The sequence below is a fragment of the Oncorhynchus keta genome, chromosome 15 (assembly GCF_023373465.1).
Source record: "Oncorhynchus keta strain PuntledgeMale-10-30-2019 chromosome 15, Oket_V2, whole genome shotgun sequence".
Classification (NCBI taxonomy): domain Eukaryota; kingdom Metazoa; phylum Chordata; class Actinopteri; order Salmoniformes; family Salmonidae; genus Oncorhynchus; species Oncorhynchus keta.
In genome coordinates this window covers 22,200,023-22,223,874 of record NC_068435.1, presented here as the reverse complement: position 1 = coordinate 22,223,874, position 23,852 = coordinate 22,200,023, and the positions used below count along the sequence as shown (strand labels likewise).

The 23,852-nt window shown below is 41.4% G+C and overlaps 2 protein-coding genes across 10 annotated transcripts in view; one reads left to right on the top strand and one right to left on the bottom strand.

The window, feature by feature from the left end:
* The window catches only part of LOC118394602 (ATP-dependent 6-phosphofructokinase, platelet type-like), a 41,762-nt gene extending 37,663 nt beyond the window's left edge, over positions 1-4,099 (top strand). For all 9 annotated transcript variants that reach the window (XM_052463687.1, XM_052463686.1, XM_052463683.1 and 6 more), the window contains 6 exons: positions 629-793; positions 2,143-2,204; positions 2,497-2,608; positions 2,782-2,881; positions 3,065-3,170; positions 3,356-4,099. In XM_052463687.1, coding sequence (XP_052319647.1) covers positions 629-793; positions 2,143-2,204; positions 2,497-2,608; positions 2,782-2,881; positions 3,065-3,170; positions 3,356-3,497 — 687 coding nt within the window. In that variant the 3' untranslated portion in view covers positions 3,498-4,099. The remainder of the gene's footprint in view (positions 1-628; positions 794-2,142; positions 2,205-2,496; positions 2,609-2,781; positions 2,882-3,064; positions 3,171-3,355) is intronic.
* A 153-nt stretch (positions 4,100-4,252) lies between these two features.
* On the bottom strand, positions 4,253-23,844 carry LOC118394601 (presequence protease, mitochondrial-like). Its single transcript, XM_035787954.2, has 27 exons — positions 23,586-23,844; positions 20,403-20,508; positions 20,126-20,232; positions 19,765-19,916; positions 19,522-19,636; positions 19,339-19,435; positions 19,026-19,186; positions 18,661-18,787; positions 18,281-18,369; positions 17,959-18,087; positions 17,643-17,756; positions 17,460-17,556; positions 15,988-16,122; positions 15,606-15,744; positions 12,945-13,061; positions 11,487-11,616; positions 10,846-10,966; positions 8,453-8,529; positions 8,118-8,283; positions 7,866-7,966; positions 7,640-7,760; positions 7,366-7,422; positions 6,983-7,095; positions 6,482-6,604; positions 5,506-5,651; positions 4,998-5,100; positions 4,253-4,809 (listed from the first exon to the last, which is right to left on the bottom strand). The coding sequence occupies exons 1-27, from the start codon at positions 23,630-23,632 to the stop codon at positions 4,716-4,718; spliced, it is 3,084 nt and encodes a 1,027-aa protein (XP_035643847.1). The 5' UTR covers positions 23,633-23,844; the 3' UTR covers positions 4,253-4,715.
* Between the last annotated feature and the right edge of the window lie 8 nt (positions 23,845-23,852).

Genomic DNA, 23,852 nt, shown 5'->3' with positions numbered 1-23,852 from the left:
CCTAGAGATCTACAAGTCATAATTATTTGCTCAAAAACTAGTTCACTTATTGGACCGATGTGCGACCCTAGTTGATATTGTGAAACTATTGTGGGAATATAGACTGACAACAGACAGATATTTCCCATGATTTCTCTTCCACATTCATACTCACACAATGTAAACAACCCCATTTGTGTACACTTAGAACATACCTGCTTTACTAGTTAGAATTAGACTTCCTGTTCCTTTACTAACTGGTTTCTGGTTTGATGTTATGGAAGAATTCTTTGAGACTAGAGCTGCATCCTGGTAAATCTTGAAATGCTCTTTGTATTTTATGATCGTATTATATTGTGACATGGTGCATGTTTTGGGTAATTGTGTGAGCATGTTTAATACCAATACAGAGCATTTTGTATGTACAGTAGCTATTACCTAACAAAACAACATTGTCTGCATGCTATTGATAATTGTAACATTGGTTTTTGTCACAAATGCCACCCTATTCCCTTATAGTGAACAACTTTTGACCAGAGCCTTATTTGCCCTGGTCAAAATTAATGCAATAAAAAGGGAATAGGGTGCCATTATGGACACAACCTGTGTGCCTATTTGATCTGACTATGAGCATCTGTGTGTGTGTCAGACATGTGACCGCATCAAGCAGTCTGCCAGTGGGACCAAGCGGCGTGTGTTCATCATTGAGACCATGGGGGGGTACTGTGGGTACCTGGCCAGTGTCGGGGGGCTGGCTGCGGGGGCTGACGCTGTCTACATCTATGAGGAACCTTTCGACATCAGAGACCTCCAGGTGAGGGACATTGTTTTACTTAAGGTAGAAAAATTCTAGTAACTTTCCAGAAATTCCCAGGTTTTACAGAAATTCTGGTTGGAAGATTCCTGGCATCAGGAGGGAATATGCAGGATAAGACTGCTAAATAGCTACCCGGACTATCTGCATTGACCCTTTTTCACTAGCTCTTTTGACTCATCACATATGCTGCTGTTACTGATTGTTACTTATTATTATTATCTATTGCCTAGTGACTTCATCCCTACCTATATGTACATACAGTATCTACCTCAATTACCTCGTACCCCTGACAGTAGCAAAGTTATCATTACTCATTGTGTATTTATTCCTTGTTATTTTTCTATTATTTCTCTGCGTGGTTGGGAAGGACCCGTAAGTAAGCATTTCACTGTTAGTCCACACCTGTTGTTTACAAAGCATGTGACAGATAACATTTGATTTGGAATCCTCCAACCAGGAATTATAGAAAACCTGGCAATTGTGGAATCTCAGTTTTATACAGTATACACTGTTATAAACCTAAATATTTACATCAAAGTTAATTCCTCATTGGAATCCATAGTAACTGAAGTACATATAATATAATATAATCACTCTCTCCTCCCTCGGTGCAACAGGTCCTCTATTTTAGGAGTGCTCAAGTGACCCAGATTACAGTACGTAGCTATGGTGGTTATTAATAGCTAGAACGCATCATCATTCCAGGAGTGTTAAGCTCTGATCAAGACAGATCTCATTGTTATGGTTTGAGGAGGACTACTCAACAGCACTAGAGTGTTGTCATGCTAGTTGTTATTGTCTGAGAGACATTCTGCTGTTGTCAGGTACAAATGTTTTAGAGCCCTTCAGATCATGGATAAAATATGCAGTCTCCTAAGACCTGGTCCAATGAGATGAAATCATTTGGATTGTTTAATGCAATTAATATTATATATATGCTACATTATTTAAAGGTAATAAATGTTATATCTATGCTCCATTGTGGAACAAGGTGATGTCGATATTTACCCATGTGTTGCAAAGTGCACACACTCATTATAAACAAAAGATAGGGTTGTGTAATGCAGTGGTCTAGCATATGTTCCATCGGCATGTTGTATACTGTAGCCTACTTTAATTGGAGTAAATGGCGATAACTCATCCAAGTAGGGGTCAGAACAGCAGTAAGAAGTGTGCCACCTCCTGGTCACCAGAGCACTCTGCAGAACTCTGTCCCTGAGACACAGCAGAGAAATGAGCTTCCTTCTGCAGCTCGGAAAGCTCACGTAGGTTACAGATGGAGGTGGAAAACTCTAGAATACTTCAGACTTATCACAGATACCGTGAGGCTTTTCTCTCTGCTTCAGTCCAACGTCGAGCATTTGACAGAGAAGATGAAGACGGGCATCCAGAGGGGCTTGGTGCTGAGGTAAGGAAGAGCTCATGTCTGGCATGATCACCTCTTTACAAATGTACAGTATGTTAACAATAAAGGCACACATGTACGTAGCCAGCTATGTATGATAGTCTTACTATATTTATGCCACACTGTGTAGGCTACTAATACAAATTATTTGTATGTTAAAATACTCTACCTTCTGTGATGATCTATCGAGGCTCTATAGCGACCACTCAATATTTCTCTACACAATAGGAAGAATCACCCTGTAACGCAGCAGCAGGACAAATGGAACCTTGACATTGTGTGTGTGACGTTACAGGAATGAGAACTCCAATGAGAACTTCACCACAGATTTCATCTACCAGCTGTACTCTGAGGAGGGGAAAGGAGTGTTCGACTGCAGGAAGAATGTCCTTGGGCATATGCAGCAGGTGTGGTTACAGACACTCACTGTAGCCCGATTGCAACTGATACCACTCAGATGTGAATTGAATGACAGCATACTGTATATTGATCATGTTACTGTGTAATCCACATATTACCTTAGGTCAGTTTATTATGACATGAACCTGAGTAAAACCGATTATTTATTCTATTTCCAAAGGGAGGTGCTCCTTCCCCATTCGACAGGAACTTTGGAACAAAGATTGCAGCCAAAGCGATTCAATGGATTTCAAGAAAGCTCAAGGAGTCATATAAAGAAGGTAGAGTACATGTTCTGAATTTAATACTAAAAATATTACAAAAAAATAAGCCTTTTCAGATTGCATATTGGTTAATATACATCCTAAACTAGTGCACTACTTTTGACCATGGTCCATAGGGGGAATAGGGTGTAATTTGGACTCTAATAAGTGTGCCTGACTGCATTTGTTATCCTTGTGCAGGGAAGGTGTTTGCTAACACTGAGGACACTGCCTGTTTGCTGGGGATGCGTCGCAGAGCCATGGTCTTCCAACCAGTGGTGCAGCTCAAAGACCAAACAGACTTTGTGTAAGGCAACTTTTACATGTTGTGTAGACCATGGTAGCACAAGGTTAAAACATTCTTCCTTCAGTTTAACTGAATGTCCACCTGTATAAAAAAGTGCCAAATTGAGTGCATTAACTAAAGCTTCAAACTGTTTATTTTATGTCATCATGGTCTCGTGTGTGTTTTGTTCTATTCTACCCTATCAGCCACAGGATCCCTAAGGAACAGTGGTGGTTGAAGCTCCGCCCCCTGATGAAGATCCTGGCTAAATACAAGACAAGCTACGACGTGTCTGACTCTGGCCAGCTGGAACATGTGACCCGGGTCAGGCCCAAGAAGGTGGACTGAACTGACCAGCACCTAGTCTGGATAGGCTAGTCTTTAGATTGGATCAGCTCAGAGCAGACCGGCCCTTTCAGTGTAACTTAGCTCCAATCATGGTAACTCTTACCAACACTTTCACTCTGTCCCATACTCATAGCTACTTAGGGCTCAATTGCCCACCCTTCTTCTGAAGTATGCACTTGTACACTTTCTCATATGGATTTTACACTGGTAGAAACTGCTTCCAGCCAATGCTTACACCAATCCTATGCTTTTAAATTCATGATGGGCAGTGTGCAAGTGCACACTTTTGGAAAAGGGTGGAGAACCAGGATGTAGCCCTAGTCTACTCCCATAGGTGCTTCTTCCCTCTCCGTCTTCTTCTGAAGGGAGAGCTGTTTATCTCGCCACCTACTGTAGGTCTACTCCATTGTTACGTTGTGTTGTCACTCTGTACTTGCACTTTGTATCAATCCTGGGTTGGCATCTAAGAGTAGGTCATGTTAGTTCCGCTGCTGTATTTTGTGGCTTAGTTGAGGATCTTAGTGAAACCCATTTGAATGTTAACTCACTGTGTGATCTGAGTGTTTTCTCCAAGTATTAAAGAATATTTATTGTGATGACAATTGTGAAACCTCAATGTGAAGTTCACGACACCACTATTCAACATTTGAGGTCAGAGGATGGGCATGGAAAACTCACAGGATAAAGCTGCATGTAGCATTGTGTCTGGTACAGAAGGTATGAGTTCAGGATTAGATAATAACACATTGATTACAACATCATGATAATTTAATGGTCATATTTTTGTATACACATTTTCAGTAAACAGGAGCCATCGCTGTACATACTTGTACACATTCTGAAGCCAGAGGTAGGGTTCTATGCCATAAAGAAATTCTGATGTTCTGAATGAAATGTACGTTGTCATATTTGATACATTATGAATATGGTATTCAGGTGAGATTCGATGTGATATTATCTGTTGTGCGCATTCAGTTTGCCTACAAAATAGCTTTACACACATACCTCAATGGAATATTACACTTTAACACAGAGCCGTAACAACATCAAAAACCAAAGCAACTGTCTGGTTAATTCAATAATAAATGTATATTATAACACTGTAGCAACAGTCCAGTTTTTTAGGACAATCAAGTACCACTGATCACTTACCATCACACACAGTGCATCTGAAGTCTCTTAATTGGAGAAGATACATGTGGATCATTTTCCCTGATGTTATTTTACCACCCATGACGGATCTTTCTTGATGGTGTCATTCTCAGGACCAAGAATAGCAACTCCACATGTCCTCTGTCCAATGCCAAGGTACCTGTGTAAAACATGGATATAAAATATGAAAATGGCCATTCTCTTCATATTCACTTTCATTCAAAGTCCCAAAATAGGGCATGCTCAATGAACGTCCAAAAAGGACTGGTTCATGGTAAACAGGAGTTGGAGCACAAAAAAACAGATTCAACACCTGAAATAATATTAATAAACTAAAAACCACATTACCTGCCAGCCACATCGACCAGGCTCTTGTCTGTGACAGCGAAGAGTCTCTCTCTGTGGGCCTGTTTCAACTCATCTGTGATTCCACTCAGGAAACGGCCCATACCTGCAACATGATAATGTGATATCACATGTCAAGACAAGGTTTGACACTTGCTCTTATCATGGTCCATTTATAACATGTCATTTAGAAGACAGTCATGTTTCTTTCCAAAGTGAGACCCTGGTAAGGGACAACCTCTAAGTAAATGCCTCTCTGTAGAACTGTCCTCATGTTATACATGTGTTATAATAACAAGTTACTACAGTAAAACTTAACAGGACATAAAATAACAGAATGTTAAATGTCAGGTGAAGAGGTTTAGAGCTGGCATTTGGGCTCTGGTAGCATCCCAAATGGCACCCTATTCCCTATATAGTGCACTACCTTTAACCAGGGCCTGAAGGGCTCCGCTCAAAAGTAGCACTATATAGTGAATAGGGTGCCATTTGGGACACATACGCTGTTCACCTTTATTGGAGGGGGCGACGGGGGAGTCCACGGCTGAGAACACGGACAGCTTGGCCTCGTCGATGTCCTGCTGGGTAAACTGTCCTGATCTGACCCAGTCCACACTCTTACGGAAGGTAGACAGAGTCTGCACCGAGTTGGGGTCTCTGAAATCAACACAGGGACATGGAACAATGGGTTAAAGCTAATGAAATATGCCAAGAAGTATTCAAATCAAATTTTATTTGTCACATACACATGGTTAGCAGATGTTAATGCGAGTGTAGCGAAATGCTTGTGCTTCTAGTTCCGACAATGCAGTGATAACCAACAAGTAATCTAACTAACAACTCCAAAACTACTGTCTTATACACAGTGTAAGGGGATAAAGAATATGTACATAAGGATATATGAATGAGTGATGGTACAGAGCAGCATACAGTAGATGGTATCGAGTACAGTATATACATATGAGATGAGTATGAAGACAAAGTAAACAAAGTGGCTAGTGATACATGTATTACATAAGGATGCAGTCGATGATATAGAGTACAGTATATACGTATGCATATGAGATGAATAATGTAGCGTAAGTAACATTATATAAGGTAGCATTGTTTAAAGTGGCTAGTGATATATTTACATCATTTCCCATCAATTCCCATTATTAAAGTGGCTGGAGTTTAATAATGGGAATTGGACACTGCCTTCAAACAGTACAGTACATTAATTAAAATGTGTAACTCCCCTTAATGTACTCTGAACATTTCATGACTCTAGGATCAAGAAAATATATTCAAAATAGCTTGTGATGTTTTGTGATTGTGTTCAATGGTAAAATATGGCAGTTTCTTCAATTTCCTGAAAAGTTCTAGTTTGAGATTTTCCGCAACATGTCTTTCTGCAGCTTTGTCATGTCTTAATCTGTATGAATTTTAAAACCTGTTTAATTACAGTATAATCCTGTTGTATTACAGTACATTAATACACTACACACCTGTATGAATAGAAGGTGAATAGTCCTCCTCCCACCCTGGCCCCTCCACCATAGGCCCCACCCTTCTCTCTGATCTCTCTGTGCAGGTACTTAGCAGTCATTATCCGGGACAGGATATTCAGGCTGAGGGAGGGAGAGGGGAACGAGCATGGGTAAATACGGGGTTACAACATTTGTAACTTTCCGAAATATCCTACATTTTCCAGAAATCTTGGTTTGAGGATTCTGGATTTTGTGCTTATTCCCTCCTGATTCCAGGAATATCCAAATCAGATTTCTGGAACATCAGGGAATTTGTGGAAAGTACGTTTTTTGCAACCCTAGTAAATATGAACATGGATCTACAGAAACAGCTAGCATTTGTGCTAATGCTAGTTAGCAACTTCCTTCAAACTGAACGCAGAGACATAAAAATGGTATCCATGAGTTCATCTGACTCTAGGGAAGTAGATAAAGGGTTTCATTGCCAAAAAACCCAAACTATCCCTGTAAAACAGTCACCTCGCATAATCCTCATGGGTGAAGGGCACGGTGCGGATACACTCGCTGACAAAGTTGATTGGGAAGGGCATTGGGAAAAATGTCTTCATCTGGCAGGGCTTGAAGTTGGGCTCCTGTGGGGTGATGATCAAACACACTTACATTAGCTCAATGGTAGATTAAGAAGGTCAGAAACCAATGATAAAAGTCTTACTCAACAATAATGAAAGGAAGACCAAACCAATGTTCAGAGGCCATATGGATCAAGTGTCTCAGAGTAGGAGTGCTGATCTAGGATCAGGTCCCCCCTGTCCAACATGTAATCTTATTCATGATCCTCAATCAGTATTCCTACTGAGATGCTTGACACATAGGTCTCGTTTCAAAGTGGAGGCGGTACGCACAGTGATTAGTTTTCTACTTGGGCCAGATCCAGGAGCTGCCAGTGGGTCAAGAGGTCTCTGTTAGGATTAAAAGAACCTGTCAACTCACAGCAAGATTCAGGTATGTCCCAAATTGGACCCTATTCCCTACATAGTGCACTTCATATGAGCCATGGTCAAAGGTAGTGCACTATGTAGAGAATAGGCTGCCATTGGGGACATATCCCAAGTATTTATTTCACTTTGTTACAGTGCAGTCTCAGTACAGTACTAAGATAGTTTGACAAATTCATACCTTAGTGATATCGGAGCGGACGGGTTTGCGATCCTTCTTATTGGAAGCAACGTTAGACATGAAGTTATCCAACTGTCCAACGGCATCAGACATCTTCTGAGGAGTTGAGTTGACCGCACATCTGTCCCAACAACGAGAAGTTGTAATATACTTTACCCTCAAGTCAAAAATAGAGAAATTATAGTAAAATCTTGAAGTAGCTGTCACGTGTAAAGACTATACCCACCTCATGTTCAGTGGGTTGAGAATGTGTCTCTTTATTCTAGGAAGTGTCCGTAGAATTTGGGTAAGGTCTGGCATCTCCGCAATCCTTTTCATGAACTTGACCTGATATTCAAGACACACAAGAAAACAGACGCATTTCATTTGAGGGTACAGAAGTGCATTATATTCTCATTCAGATGTTACAATAACCCTTTTCCTTCATCATACAGCTTTTTCTTTGCTTCCAAACCCTCATTGTCCTCCCCCTTCGCACCTGCTCCATCCCTCCGAAGGTCTCCTGTAATTCTCCTGTTGGGGTCAGGCTGCGAGCCGCCCTCGTCATGGCGTAAATGTGACCAGAGTAAGAGATCCCATTGGCAAGTTCCTGAGCCGACATCATGACCAGCACACGCAGACGCTCCTCATCATCAAAGTGCGGGCTGTAGGTCAAGTTAAAGGTTCAAAGGTCAGAGCACAGAGAGAGAAGGGCTTAAATAATATCAATCAAATGAGTAATTAAAAAACTATGGACATGTGGTTTATTAGTGACCATGCGACCATAGATGGATTACGTGCCATGGCATTATTCTGATGGACATGCGACCCTACCTGTTGAATATGTCACTCCACAGGTGAAACATATCAGGAAGATTCCTCTCCAGACAGGAAGATGAGAGGAGGACTCCCTGTGGATCAGACTGTGAATGAACAATGCTCTTTCTTATAGCGAATTGTGTTATACTTGCATAAAGGTATACATTAGACTTCATTATAACTGACTGGCTGGGGACTGTGCTAGGGCTGGGCGATATGGCCTAAATATCATATCTAGATTTTTTTCAAACTTATGGGCGAGTCACAATATACAGTATATCGAAAAGAAAAAAAACGTTCTCTCTAAATAAGGGTTGTTGTACAATTAAAGGTCAAATACACTGCATTTCAAACAGTCAGCAATAATCTAATGAATTCAGGGCATGTGAATTTATACCTAGGCTAAATATAAGTCTTCCACAACAACACCCACTAATAATGTCATTCATTATTCTATCAAAATACACTGAAAATAATATAAACGCAACATGTAAATGGTTGTTCCCATGTTTCATGAGCTTAAATACAAAATCCCAGAAATGTTCCATACCTACAAAAAGCTTCAAGATAATCCATCCATTCCAAGTGTGGAATATCAAGAAGCTGATTAAACAGCATGATCATTACACAGAAACCTTGTGCTTGGGACAATAGAAGGCCACTTTAAAATGTGCAGTTCTGTCACACAACATAATGCCACAGATGTCTCAAGTTGAGGGAGCGTGAGATTGGCAAACTGACTGCAAGAATGTCCACCAGAGCTGTTGCCAGAGAATTTAATGTTAATTTCTCTATCAACAATAGGCTGCCCCCAATTTTGTTTTGGAGAATTTGGCAGTACATCCAACCGACTTCACAACCGCAGCTCACGTGTAACCACGCCAGCCCAGGACCTCTACATCTGGCTTTTTCACCTGGGGGGAAAACTCATTCTGATTGGCTGGGCCTAGCTCCCGAGTGGGTGGGCCTGTACCCTCCAAGGCCCACTCATGGCTGCACTCCTGCCCAGTCATGGGAAATCCATAGATTAGGGCCTAATACATTTATTTCAATTGACTGATTTCCTTATATGAACTGTAACTCAGTAAAATCCTTGAAATTGTTGCATGTTGCATTTAGATTTTTGTTCGGTATAGTTTAACCTGCTTTTTTTTTGTTGTTGCAGTATTCCCTGATCTGTCTTTCAAGTCGGTCTATGAAAATGCCCTTTTTGTTACAAATGTAACTATAACCATGCATAATGCACATTCACTAATAATGACTAAACTCTTGTAGCAGGCATTAGGCTACAGAAAGTGAACACAGGTCTCATCAACAATCTCTCAAGCCCACGTGCTAGTAAATAACCAGCTAATGTTTATATTTCAAGTTTAGCCAACTTGGATCGATTTGCTAGCTAACAAGGTTGAACAGTTGAATTCCTATGAACACACCCTTCTGTCTGCCTCCAACTGTTTGAACAGCATGTTAGCCTGTCCACTTTGTTCAGATGTTGAAATCAAGCGGCCTACCTTATTTCTCAGAATTAGAACGAGTTTGCCAATTATTCATATAATTTAATACTTATTGCACATTTATAAAACAGACTAGACAGCTAGTATAACAGTCTTAGGCTAAAATGCTGCTAGCAGTACGTGGTACCAATGCCGCGCTCGACAAACTGAGCATTCATTTTCCAGAATTGATATTCTCGTTTTAGTAGTGTCTGCGATGCGCAATTTGAATGGTTGAGACAAAAAACGGGTACCGTTACAAAAGTTTAAATAATGTGTCAATGTAAAATAACGTGTCAATGTGTTGGTGTCCATACGACCGATTATGTTGGAAAAGCTCAAATGGAAAAGCGAGTTGAAACCGCATGTCAGAGAGGAGAATGTGATCTCTCAACTTCTGTAGCTCAGTTGGTAGAGCATGGCGCTTGTAACGCCAGGGTAGTGGGTTCGATTCCCGGGACCACCCATACGTAGAATGTATGCACACATGACTGTAAGTCGCTTTGGATAAAAGCGTCTGCTAAATGGCATATAATAATAATAATAATAATATAATAACTTTGTTGGCGTGAGCGGCAGGGGGAGGGGCTTGGTGTGTAAACCATAGAAGAGGCAAAGCAATAGGTTTCGCTCTCAATAAAATCTGTCCAAAATAAGGCCAATGCGTTTGTATGGGCATATTTTGGACCTAAACTTGTAGCTTGCCTTCCCGCCTTTGGGACAACGTCTCCCATTGTTAGGGCGGAGACGCTGCTTTGACCTGGTGTAAATGGGAAGTTGCACACAGCACCGAAGGAGACGCTCAGAAAAATAAAAAATATCAAAACCTTGATTCTTGTGATACAGGCATTTGGAATATCACGCAAAAACATACATTCGAATGAATACAACGTACCACCCAGCCCTAGGACTGACCTGTTCATACATGTCCATGTTAGAGTAGTCAGGGTTGACTGATGTGGAGATGGACATGCCTCCTGTCTTCAGCTCCATCTGCTGGGCCTGCTGCCTGTAGTCCAGCCCTCCACAGCCCATCCTGGTAACAATAATATATAATATATGCCATTTAGCTGACGCTTTTATCCAAAGCGACTTACAGTCATGTGTGCATACATTCTACGTATGGGTGGTCCCGGGAATCGAACCCACTACCCTGGCGTTACAAGCGCCATGCTCTACCAACTGAGCCACAGAAGGACCACAACACACTCCCATTAGCATGTCTCATCTCACAGCCTGGACCAACACATACTCCTTATCAAATCACAACCCCCTTCCTAAAATAACACACCTCCATTACCTGATCACAATTCACACGGATCATTAACTGATCACAAATACTACCTACCGTTAGCTCAACCTGGACCGACGCAGCATGCCTTCTCACAATCACCTCAGTAACTCAGTCGGACACACATTCTCAAGACAAAAACTCAATACTCATCACAATTGCAACTAACTCCATTACCTTCAACACATGATTATGAAACCAAACGAGCTATGCCTTCTAGACAATACACAAATGATTGGTCATATTATATGGGGTCTGGACTCACTTGGTGAGGACACTGCAGAAGAGGGGCACATATAGTTTGAGGTCTTCAGGGAGGGTGTTGAGACTACACATAGCCCTGAAGTAGACCATCCCATTGGTTGGCTGCTCACAGTACTGCACTGGGACGCCTCCTAGTGGGGTGAAGAGAGTAGAACAGGACAAATGTCAGAGGGAGACAAGACCATGACTCCAAGAATTTCTGTCTCGACATGTGGGCCAGTTTATTTGCCAGTCTACCAATACTTGGAAATTGTACATCAAAACACATCTACATTTTGTCAAGTTACAGCCTTATTCTAAAAGGTATTAAATTACATTTTCTCTTCACAATAATCATAATGACAAAGTGAACTGGTTTTTAGACATTTTTTCAATTTCATTAAAAATAAACAGAAATACCTTATTACATAAGTATTTAGACCCTCTGCTATGAGACTCGAAATTGCACTCAGGTGCCTCCTGTTTCCATTGATCATCCTTGAGATGTTTCTACAACTTGATTGGAGTCCACCTGTGGTCAATTTAATTGGACATGATTTGGAAAGGCACACACCTGTCTATATAAGGTCCCACAGTTGATAGTGTACGTCAGAGCAAAAATCAAGCTATGAGGTATAAATAATTGTCCGTTCAGAGACAGGATTGTGTCGAGGCACAGATCTGGGGAAGGGTACCAAAACATTTCTGCAGCATTGAAGGTCCCCAAGAACACAGTGGTGGCTTTCATCATTCTTAAATGGAAGAAGTTTGGAACCACCAAGACTCTTCCAAGAGCTGTCTGCTCGGCCAAACTGAGCAATTGGGGAAGGGGCTTGGTCAGGGAAGTGACCAAGAACCCGATGGTCAACCTGACATAGCTCCAGAGTTCCTCTGTGGAGATGGGAGAACCTTTGATAAGGACAACCATCTCTGAAGCACTCCACCAATCAGGCCTTTATGGTAGAGTGGCCAGACGGAAGCCACTCTTCTGTAAAAGGCACATGACAGCCTGTTTGAAGTTTGCCAAAAGGTATCTAAAGGACTCTCAGAACATGAGAAACAAGATTCTCTGGTCTGATGAAACCAAGATTGGCCTGAATTTGTTTTTTAACCTTTTATTTAACGGCAAGTCAGTTAAGAACAAATTCTTATTTTCAATGACAGCCTAGGAACAGTGGGTTAACTGCCTTGTTCAGGGCCAGAATGACGTAGATGTGGTGTCGGGGGTACTGGAAGAGAGGAGGAGATGTGGTGTCGGGAGGAGAGGAGGAGATGTGGTGTCGGGAGGAGAGGAGGAGATGTGGTGTCGGGAGGAGAGGAGGAGATGTGGTGTCGGGAGGAGAGGAGGAGATGTGGTGTCGGGAGGAGAGGAGGAGATGTGGTGTTGGGAGGACTGGAAATGGGAAACACTATTAGAGTGTTCTCGGAGCCTAGAGTAACTAGAGTGTAGCGTCTGCGTGTACTACAGGTAGTACTGTACCTGCAGTGCCCATCTCTACAGGTGTGATTGCTATCGTTGGCTCAATGTCAGACACTTTCAGGGCAGGGAGACATGAGGCATCCTGGATCTTGCTCTGAACCGATAGCAGCTCAAGACCTGAATAAAAAGTCATAAATTAGTACAAAAATACTGAAAAACGTTATGATCATGAATGTTTATAAAGTTTTGATAATGAAGTGAATGAGTATTCTCCATTTTCCTCAAAAGACAGGTGGGTTGTTAAGCAACATAACCAATGAGTGCCCAACTTTGGGGCAAAACAAGGATTATTGAAAAAGTTAATTATATTATCTCCAAATGTGTATTGAAAACAAATACATTTGCACAATGAGCACTTGGTGTCTCAAATACATCATTACAGAGATTGGTTAGCTAGCTAGCATATTTATTAGCATAGATATGACATCAGTCAAAACACCTCAAAACAAGACCTACACTATATATACAAAAGTATGTGGACACCCCTTCAAATTAGTGCATCCAGCTATTTCAGCCACACCCGTTGCCGACAGGTGTATAAAATTGAGCACACAGCCATGCAATCTCCATAGACAAACATTGACAGTAAAATGCCATTAATGAAGAGGTCAGTGACTTGCAATGTGGCAACGTCATAGGATGCCACCTTTCAAATTTCTGCTCTGCTAGAGCTGTCCCGGTCAACTGTAAGTGCTGTTATTGTGAAATGGAAATGTTTAGGAGCAACAACGGCTCAGCCGCGAAGTGTTAGGCCACACATGCTCACAGAACGGGACCACAGAGTGCTAAAGCGTGTAAGAATCATCTGTCCTCAGTTGCAACACTCACTACTGAGTTCCAAACTGCCTCTGGAAGCAACGTCAGCACAATAATTGTTCGTCGGGAGCTTCATGGAATGAGTTTCCAAGGCTTAGCAGCCGCACACAAGCCTAAGAGCAACATGCGCAATGCCAAGCATCGGCTGGAGTGGTGTAAAGCTCGCCGCCATTGGGGCAGGGGAAACGCATTCTCTGTAGTGTAGTGATGAATCATGCTTCACCATCAGGCAGTCCGACTGATTAATCTGAGTTTGGTGGATGCCAGAAAAACACTACCTGCCCGAATAAAGTGGCAACTAAAGTTTTGTGGTGGAGGAATAATGGCCTGGGGCTGTTTTTCATGGTTCGGGCTAGGCCCCTTAATTCCAGTGAAGGGAAATCTTAATGCTGCAGCATACAATGACATTCTAGACAATTCTGTGCTTCCAACTTTGTAGCAACAGTTTGGAGAAGGCCCTTTCCTGTTTCAACATGACAATGCCCCTGTGCACAAAGTGAGGTTCATACAGAAATGGTTTGTTGAGATCGGTGTGGAAGAACTTGAATGGCACCTGACCACATGACTGAACCGTAGTCAACAAAACAAAGGAGATGATTGTGGACTTCAGAAAACAGCAGAGGGAGCATCCCCCCATCCACGGGACAGAACGTTTTAAGTTCCTCGGCGTACACATCACAGACAAACTGAAATGGTCCACCCACACAGACAGCGTGGTGAAGAAGGCGCATTGAAGATGAAACGAAGGAATCGCTTCGTCAGAAGCATTTCAAGGTCCTGGAGTGGCCTAGCCAGTCTCCAGATCTCAACCCCAGAAAATCTTTGGAGGGAGTTGAAAGTCCGTGTTGCCCAGCAACAGCCCCAAAACATCACTGCTCTAGAGGAGTTCTGCATGGAGGAATGGTCCAAAATACCAGCAACAGTGTGTGAAAACCTTGTGAAGACTTACAGAAAACGTTTGACCTCTGTCATTGCAAACAAAGGGTATACAACAAAGTATTGAGATTAACTTTTGTAATTGACCAAATACTTATTTTCCACCATAATTTGCAAATAAATTAAAAATCCGACAATGTGATTTTCTTCTCATTTTGTCTGTCACAGTTGAAGTGTACCTATGATGAAAATTACAGGCCTCTCATCTTTTTAAGTGGGAGAACTTGCACAATTGGTGGCTGACTAAATACTTTTTTGCCCCACTGTATTTTATACCATCTATTGCATCTTGCCTATGCCACTCTGTCATTGCTCATCCACATATTTATATTCTTATTCCATTCCTTTACTTAGATTTGTGTGTATGAGGAAGTTGTGTGGAATAGTTAGACTACATGTTAGATATTACTGCACTGTCGGAACTAGAAGCACAAGCACTTCGCTGCATTCGTAGTAACATCTGCTGAGCATGTGTATGTGACCAATAAAATTGGATTTGATCCCCATCGAACACTTTCGGGATGAATTGGAACATTGACTGCAAAACCAGGCCTAATTGCCCAACATCAGTGTCTGACCTCACTAATGCTCGTGGCTGAATGGAAGCAAGTCCCCGCATCAATGTTCCAAAATCTAGTGGAAAAGGAGGCTTTTATAGCAGTAAAGGGGGACCAACTCCATATTAATGCCCATGATTTTGGAATGAGATGCTTGACGAGCAGGTGTCCACATACTTTTGGTCATGTAGTGTAGTACCAAGAACAAGATACAGGCAGCTTCTTGTCATTGTTGCTTGCCATCTGACTGTTCAGGTTCATAACACACAACCTTCTGCCCCATCGATGAGAACGCATCTTTTTTCGTGATGTTGTCAGGCAACCTGTCTATAGCTGTTGGCGTATAACTTACCTTTCTCATAGATGTCTTTCTTGTCACTCTCAGACAGAGCCTGTACCTTCTTCTGGAGTTTCTCCTCCTCTGCTTTGACCCGTTTCTCCAGGTACGCCTCATCAGGACTCATAGACAGAGTCAGCCTGTGAGTGTTGTCCTGCATGGGCACAAACAAGATGCTAATGTGACATGACATTACACTAAAGTCAGTGACATGATTAAACTGATTTAATTTCCTTCTTTCAACAACCCCCTGGTCTATGACCCCTGCATGATGACATCAACTTTCTTGATTAGACTGCTTTATCCCATTACAATTTACTGTTACATAGGCTATTCAGATTTACATGCTATGTATACTGAAAGAAACTCAATGTATTTATCCTGTCTGGTCTCTCACCTTGAAGTAGTGCAGCACTTTCTCCTGGAGGAAGCGAGGGTTGTCCTTCAGGGCTTGTCTGAACTGGGCCACACTGTCACTGATCTTCAGCAGCTGGACCGGGTCTCCATCATGGTTCCAACAGGAAGCTATGTACTGTTAGCAGAGAGACAACACACAGGGTAAAAGGTCATACTCATTTAATGAGCAGCACCTAGGTGTGCGTGTCTCCATTGTAGTTCCAGCAGGAAGCTACTGTATGTTCTGCAGAGACAAGTATAAAGCATGAGTTGACACCACGCACCCAAAATATACTGAACAAAAATACAACAATTTTACTTAGTTACATTTCATATAAGGAAATCAGTCAATTGAAATAAATTCATTAGATCCTAATCTACGGATTTCACATGACTGGGCAGGGCTACAGCCAACCCACTGGGGAGCCCAGCCAATCAGAATCAGAGTTTCTCCCCGCAAAAGGGCTTTATTACAGACTGAAATACTCCTCAGTTTTATCAGCTGTCCAGGTAGCTGGTCTCAGACAATCCGCAGGTGAAGAAGCCAGATGTGAAGGTCCTGGGGTGGAGTGGTTACATGTGGTCTGTGGTTGTGAGGCCGGTTGGATATACTTCCATACTGAGAAATGGACATTCAATTCTCTGGCAACAGCTCTGGTGGACACTCCTGCAGTCAGCATGCCAAATGCACGCTCCCTCAAAACTTGAGACATTTGTGGCATTGTGACAAAACTTCACATTTTAGAGTGGCCTTTTATTGTCCCCAGCACAAGTTATACCTGTGTAATGATCATGCGGTTTAATCAGCTTCTTGAAATGCATACCGGTCAGGTGGATCGATTATCTTGGCAAAGGGGGAATGCTCTCTGACAGGGATGTTTATTTTATTTTAATTTGACCTTTATTTAAAAAGGCAAGTCAGTTAAGAACAAATTCTTATTTTCAATGACGGCCTAGGAACAGTGGGTTAACTGCCTGTTCAGGGGCAGAACGACAGATTTGTACCTTGTCAGCTCGGGGGTTTGAACTTGCAACCTTCCGGTTACAAGTCCAATGCTCTAACCACTAGGCTACCCTGCCGCCCCATGTAAACTAATTTGGACACAACATTTTAGAAAAATAAGCTTTTTGTGCATTTGGAACATTTCTATGATCTTTTATTTCAACTCATGAAACATCGGATCAACACTTTACATGTTGAGTTTATATTTTTGTTCAGTGTAGTTAGAGAGGTGCTGACTAATGGAATAGTAAACTTACCAGAGGGTTAATATGGTCATACTGTATACAGGAGATGCAGCTCCCAGGACAATCACTACGGTATGTTTATATTCGTGAGTCTGTCTTTATATACATTTCAATTCCCTTCACATTTCACCTCTGTTTAGAGTGTGTGTGTATAGAAAACAATAACATTTTCATGGTTAAAACATCACAGTGGAGACACCAGACAAACTGTGGCCTTGTACTCACTGAGGCCAGTGACAACCCGAAGCTGGTAGACTGATGTTTCATCTGGATTTCAATCTTATGAAGCAGGGCCTCTATCCTCTCCTCCTCAAATCCATTGCTGCATCGTTAGGAGAGATGTACAGTTAAGATTACATTATTGTGACGATACTGTTACTGTACATAACACATCAGCAGTATACTTACGCAATGATCTCATCAATGGTTTGGACAATGATTTGCTTGACTTTCTCAGTGTCTTCTTCAGCCATTCCTTGCAAGCCTATGCTGAATGATGCCTCTTTGGTGCTCCCATCGTATCTGGAAAATAACAGATACTGGTAAATAAAGAATTTTACTGTTCAGTATATATCAACATTTCAAAGAGCTATGCCAATGTGTACCTCACAAGTTCTTTAACTTCATGAGATAAAGTGCCTGTATTCTGGGACTGTCTATGTCTTTTTAAAGTATTTTATCAATGTTCATTGGCTTCTAAATCCATCTCCAGAGGTTAACCCACCCTACGACAGAGGAGAAGTTTGTTCCTATCTTGGGTTCTATGAGGGTCTTGTAGAAGGGAGAGTTGGGTCCAGAGATCATCAGAGAGGACAGCAGGCTCAGGGTGAAACCCTCAAATGTATCTGTGATGCTGCAGAGAGAAGGACACCTGAATGAGACCACTACTGCGTCGCGTACGGGTTTTAAATGACCAAAATGCATACGTAAATCTCGACATGCAACAATTGAGGTTAAAATCACTTTAAAACAAATCAATATATACTATCCCAGAAACAAGTTTAGAGAAACAACTGATAGTGTTGCAGTAGCTCAGTATTACATACTCTCCTAGCAGGTAGCTCATACACAGCGTGTTCTGTTTGGCTGCATCAGGAGCCATAGCATCGGGACTGCAGGTCACATGGTCCTCTCTCTGTGGAAAAGTCCATTACAATTAGAAACACTTCTGTCCATACAAATGTGGAAATGTCTTTGGCGTCAGACATAAAAAAAAACTGACATTAAAACATCAAACAGGATCTTATCAAGATCCTTCAAATAAGCATTACAGTGAAATTAATTCAAACTTCCAAACCATAGACCTTGCCAAAGTTGCTCAAGTGGAGTGCATAGATTTGTAATATGTGGGAGCTGATGATGAATAAAGTAATATCTGACAGCAGGTACTGAAAAAGCTACAGTGATACTGGATGGGCAGACGCACAGGCCTGTCCCAGTGGGGTTGGTTAGGGACAGCAGTGTCAGGCTCAGTGCGCTCAAACTTGGACAGGGCCTCCTCCTGGATCTGTTTCAAGTGCTGCTCTAAGGGCAGATCCCCGTAGGTGAAGAACCTGAGGAGCAGAAAAGGGGAAACCCTGTTACTGCCAAGGCCCAACAGAGTTGTGTGAGACACAGTGCTACTGTGCCGAGTATATAATATTGGGGTGTGTGACAGTGTATTGTGCCGTGCATTGCTAAGTGGTAATGTGTGACAGTGTACTGTACAGGTCATGGCGTATCACAATGAGCAGTAGCTCGTATTGAAGCATGGTGGTGGTGGTGTATTGTGCATGTCATAGTGTACTGTACCTTGCATTGCTGGGGTGGTAGTGTGTAGCGTGGAAGTGCTTCAGTTGTTCCCAGGAGAGGTCAGGGATGGCCAGGGGTTCCCCTCCAGACACCACACCGTATGTGTGGTCAGGATACAGCTTGTTCTGCAGGTGCTGGGCATATACCCTCTCGTTGTCTGACTGAAATCACATACAGAGAGGAAATGTAAGATTCCAATGTGACTTCTATTTGTCCATCTCCTGACCAAATTATTCTGTAATTCTCACAAATGAATCACAATAAATCTAAATAACAAATCTCTAAATAAATAACTTGGAACGAAGTAACTCACAAAAGCGCCCTTCATTTCATTGAAGACAACTCCTTTGAAGACCAAAGGGGAAGTAGGATCTGTAGGGTTTTCATTCTCCAGTCTCCATCCCTCCTGCCTTTAACAAAACACAAGGATATGAATGCAGACTTCTGATGTCAATGATTTTGATTAAAGAGGCATCTATTTAAACACCACACTTACCAAAAATCAAGTTCTCGTAGACAAGGGAAAAACACTGCATCCAGATACACGGAGAGGAGATTCTGGAAGTCTTTCCCGTTTTGTGTGGAGAATGGATACATAGTGAAATCACTAGCTGTGGGGGAAAAAACAATGACGTTTCAGACACCATGTGCGTACGTGTACACACACACACACACACACACACACACACACACACACACACACACACACACACACACACACACACACACACACACACACCTGTGAATGCATTCATGAAGGTGGAGAGGGATCTGTTGAGCATCTTGAAAAAGGGGTCTCTGCAGGGGTACTTCTCTGAGCCACACAACACTGTGTGTTCCAGGATGTGTGGGACCCCTGTGTTGTCCATTGGGGTCGTCCTGAGCTGAACACTGCAGAGGTGTTACGACAAGAGATGGAAACACTGTCGTTAGAAAAAGCACTGGCTTAGAATAAGTATTTTATTACTAAACTAGAACATTTAATTTGATCTAATCTCTTCAACCAGCCGGCTCTCTATCAGGGAAGCAATTGAGTCTGGGGACGAGGTTCCATTTAAACATACAAACCTCGCCAAATAAAGTAAATGTGGGATTATTACCTAAAGAGATTGTTCTTGTCATCTCTAGCTGCGTGTAGATACTGAGCGCCTGTGTTGTCATGGGTCAGTTTGACAGCGGTAAGGAACAGGTCAGGAACAGTAACCACCTGCAGAAACACAGGAGGATAAGATTTTTATCCTGACTTTATGCTAAACCTTGACTAGAAGTGTATGTGAATTTATCAGAATCAGGATTTTACTCTTGTTGTGGGTCAGTGTTTTCCAATCCTATTGACCCAAAGGGATTCACATTTTAGTTTTTGGCCTGGCATTTTACCTCCTTAACTGTGAAGCCATGGATCTTCTGTCCTTCCTGGTACTGCAATGCCCTCTCTGTTGCTGAGGTGCTCCTGAACCTCCATGAAGGATTCTGCCACTGGAAACTGGATTTGCCAAGAGAGAGATTATTGCTGGCTTGCATCAGATGATACCATTTGAAAGGAAACACTGAAGTTTGTGGAAATGTTAAATTCATGTAGGAGAATAAAACACATTAGATCTGGTAAAATATATTTATATTTTATATTTATATATTTTTAAAGATTATTTTTGTACCATCATCTTTGAAATGCAAGAAAAAGGCCATCATGTATTATGCCAACCCAAGCGTCATTTAGATTTTGGCCACTAGATGGCAGCAGTGTTTGTGCAAAGTTTTAGACTAATCCAGTGAACTATTGTATTTCTGTTCAAAATGTTGTATCAAGACTGCCCAAATGTGCCTAACTGGTTCATTAATACATTTTCCAGTTCACAACTGTGCACTCTCCTCAAACAATAGCATGGCATTCTTTCACTGTAATAGCTACTGTAAATTGGACAGTGCAGTTGGATTAATAAGCTTGTGCCAATATCAGATATGTCTATCTATGTCCTGGGAAATGTTCTTGTTACTTACAACCTCATGCTAATCACATTAGCTCAACCGTCCCGCAGGGGACCCACCAATTCTGTAGAGGTTAGATAACTACATGATTCCATTGCTGTTATTTTGTAGTTTTGATGTCTTCACTATTATTCTACAATGTAGAACATAGTAAAAATAAAGAAAAACCCTTGAATGAGTGGGTGTGTCTAAACTTTTGACAAGTACTGTAGTTTACAATAAATACATACACATTTTTTTTCTAAATTATACCACAAATTAAAGAAATTATAGAGTGCTTGGAAATTACTGACAAAAAAAATTATTCTCTACACAAGCAATATTTACCTAGATATTTCTTCAACTTTTGGACAACTGCCCACTGCAGCCATTTTCCATGGTAGCTAAATTAACATGCTCTTCACAAAACTATATTAATGAGGAACTTGCCCTCAGTGGTGTAAATTACACCATTACCAAAGGACAGGTATATTTTGTGTAAATAACAAGATAAAGGGCATACTCACAATAAATATTGATATAGATTTTATTTAATTGACTTTTTCTCTAGTAGATAACATGAATAATTACTCATATAATGTTTTCTCATAGAAAAACATAGTAGAAGCTCAAAAGTCTGGGTCAGGGACAAGGGCAAAACAGTGAAATGTAGGTAGAAAAAAATGCAACTGAAAAGTAGATAAGATACTTGATGTGTTAAAACATCGGGGTGATTGTAGTATGAATTTAAAATGTATATATTTTTAATTGACCCCGAGGACATAGAAGTGCCCGTAGTTGTAGAATCACTCATATACACAGTTGAAGTCAGAAGTTTACATACACTTGGAGTCATTAAATCTCGTTTTTCAACTACGCCACAAAATTATTGTCAACAAACTATAGTTTTGGCAAGTCAATTAGGACATCTACTTTGTGCATGACACAAGTAATTTTTCCAACAATTGCTTTTAGCCAGATTATTTCACTTATAATTCACTGTATCACAATTCCAGTGGGTCAGAAGTTTACATACACTAAGTTGACTGTGCCTTTAAACAGCTTGGAAAATTCCAGAAAATGATTGTCATGGCTTTAGAAGCATCTGATAGGCTAGACATCATTTAAGTAAATTGGAGGTGTACCTGTGGATATATTTCAAGGCCTACCTTCAAACTCAGTGCCTCTTTGCGTGACATCATGGGAAAATCAAAAGAAATCAACCAGGACCTCAGAAAATAAATTGTAAACGCCTGAAGGTACCATGTTCATCTGTAAAAACAATAGTACGCAAGTATAAACACCATGGGACCACGCAGCTGTCATACCGCTCAGGAAGGAGACACGTTCTGTCTCCTAGAGATAAACATACTTTGGTGTGAAAAGTGCAAATCAATCCAAAAACAACAGCAACGGACTTTGTGAAGATGCTGGAGGAAACGGGTACAAAAGTATCTATATCCACAGTAAAACGAGTCCTATATCGACATAACCTGAAAGGCCGCTCAGCAAGGAGAAGCCACTGCTCCAAAACCGCCATTAAGCCAGACTATGGTTTGCAACTGCACATGGAGACAAAGATTGTATTTTTTGGAGAAATGTCCTCTGGTCTGATGAAACAAAAATAGAACTGGTTTGGCCATAATGACCATTGTTATGTTTGGAGGAAAAAGGGCGAGGCTTGCAAACCGAAGAACACCGTCCCAACTGTGAAGAACGGGGGTGGCAGCATCATGTTGTGGGGGTGCTTTGCTGCAGTAGGGACCGGTGCACTTCACAAAATAGATGGCTTCATGACAAAAGAAAATCATGTGGATATATTATAGCAACATATTAAGACATCAGTCAGGAAGTTAAAGCTTGGTCGCAAATGGGTCTTCCAAATTGCCAATGACCTCAAGCATACTTCCAAAGTTGTAGAAAAATGGCGTAAGGACAACAAAGTTAAGGTATTGGAGTGGCCATAAAGCCCTGACCTCAATCCTATAGAATATTTGTGGGCAAAACTGAAAAAGTGTGTGCGAGCAAGGAGGCCTACAAACCTGACTCAGTTCCACCAGCTCTGTCAGGAGGAATGGGCCAAAATTCACACAACTTATTATGGGAAGCTTGTGGAAGGCTACCCAAAACGTTTGACCAAAGTTAAACAATTTAAAGGCAATGCTACCAATTAATAATTCTGTGTGTAAACTTCTGACCCACTGGAATGGAATGTGACAAATAAGCTTAAATAAATAAATCATTCTCTCTCCTATTATTCTGACATTTCACTTAAAATAAAGTGGTGATCCTAACAGACCTAAGACAGGACATTTTTACTATGATTAAATGTCAGGAATGGTGAAAAACTGAGTTTAAATGTATTTGGCTAAGGTGTATGTAAACTTCCAACTTCAACTGTACATTTTTCCCCCACCAGGTTATAGCCTATATCCACATAAAATGTCCCGTAAAAAAACATCCCCCTATGCCCGTTCAACGGATTGAGTTCTGGTGCCGGACGTGAGATATACTCATAAAGATCCTACGGTTATGTGCAATGTGATGTAACCGAGTCATGATCCAGGGCTAGCTGGCTAGCTAATGTATACTCACCGTAGATTTCGAAGTTTCTGGAGAACTGTTTTACTCTGCCTAAACATTATTTCCTTAATTTAGTGACAATATATGTAATTGGTATTTATCAATGAACGTGCATATCCGAATACTATACGCTGAACAGCTTTACTATCATAATGTCAGCACGATTTGGTTTGCTGCACATCCATATCCTCTCATGCTGTCAGTAGTTGACACATTGAAATTGAAGTGGACATGTTAACGTGGCATCTGCGCATATTACAGACAAACCAATACATGCAA

Excerpts from the sequence above, each read along its gene's own strand:
- LOC118394601 (XM_035787954.2), bottom strand. The coding sequence starts at position 23,632 with ATGTTTAGGCAGAGTAAAACAGTTCTCCAGAAACTTCGAAATCTACG. Across the intron at positions 19,917-20,125 it reads GACAAGAACAATCTCTTTAG|TGTTCAGCTCAGGACGACCC; the intron begins GTAATAATCCCA and ends ACACCTCTGCAG. Across the intron at positions 7,967-8,117 it reads CCTTCGGAGGGATGGAGCAG|GTCAAGTTCATGAAAAGGAT; the intron begins GTGCGAAGGGGG and ends CTTGAATATCAG.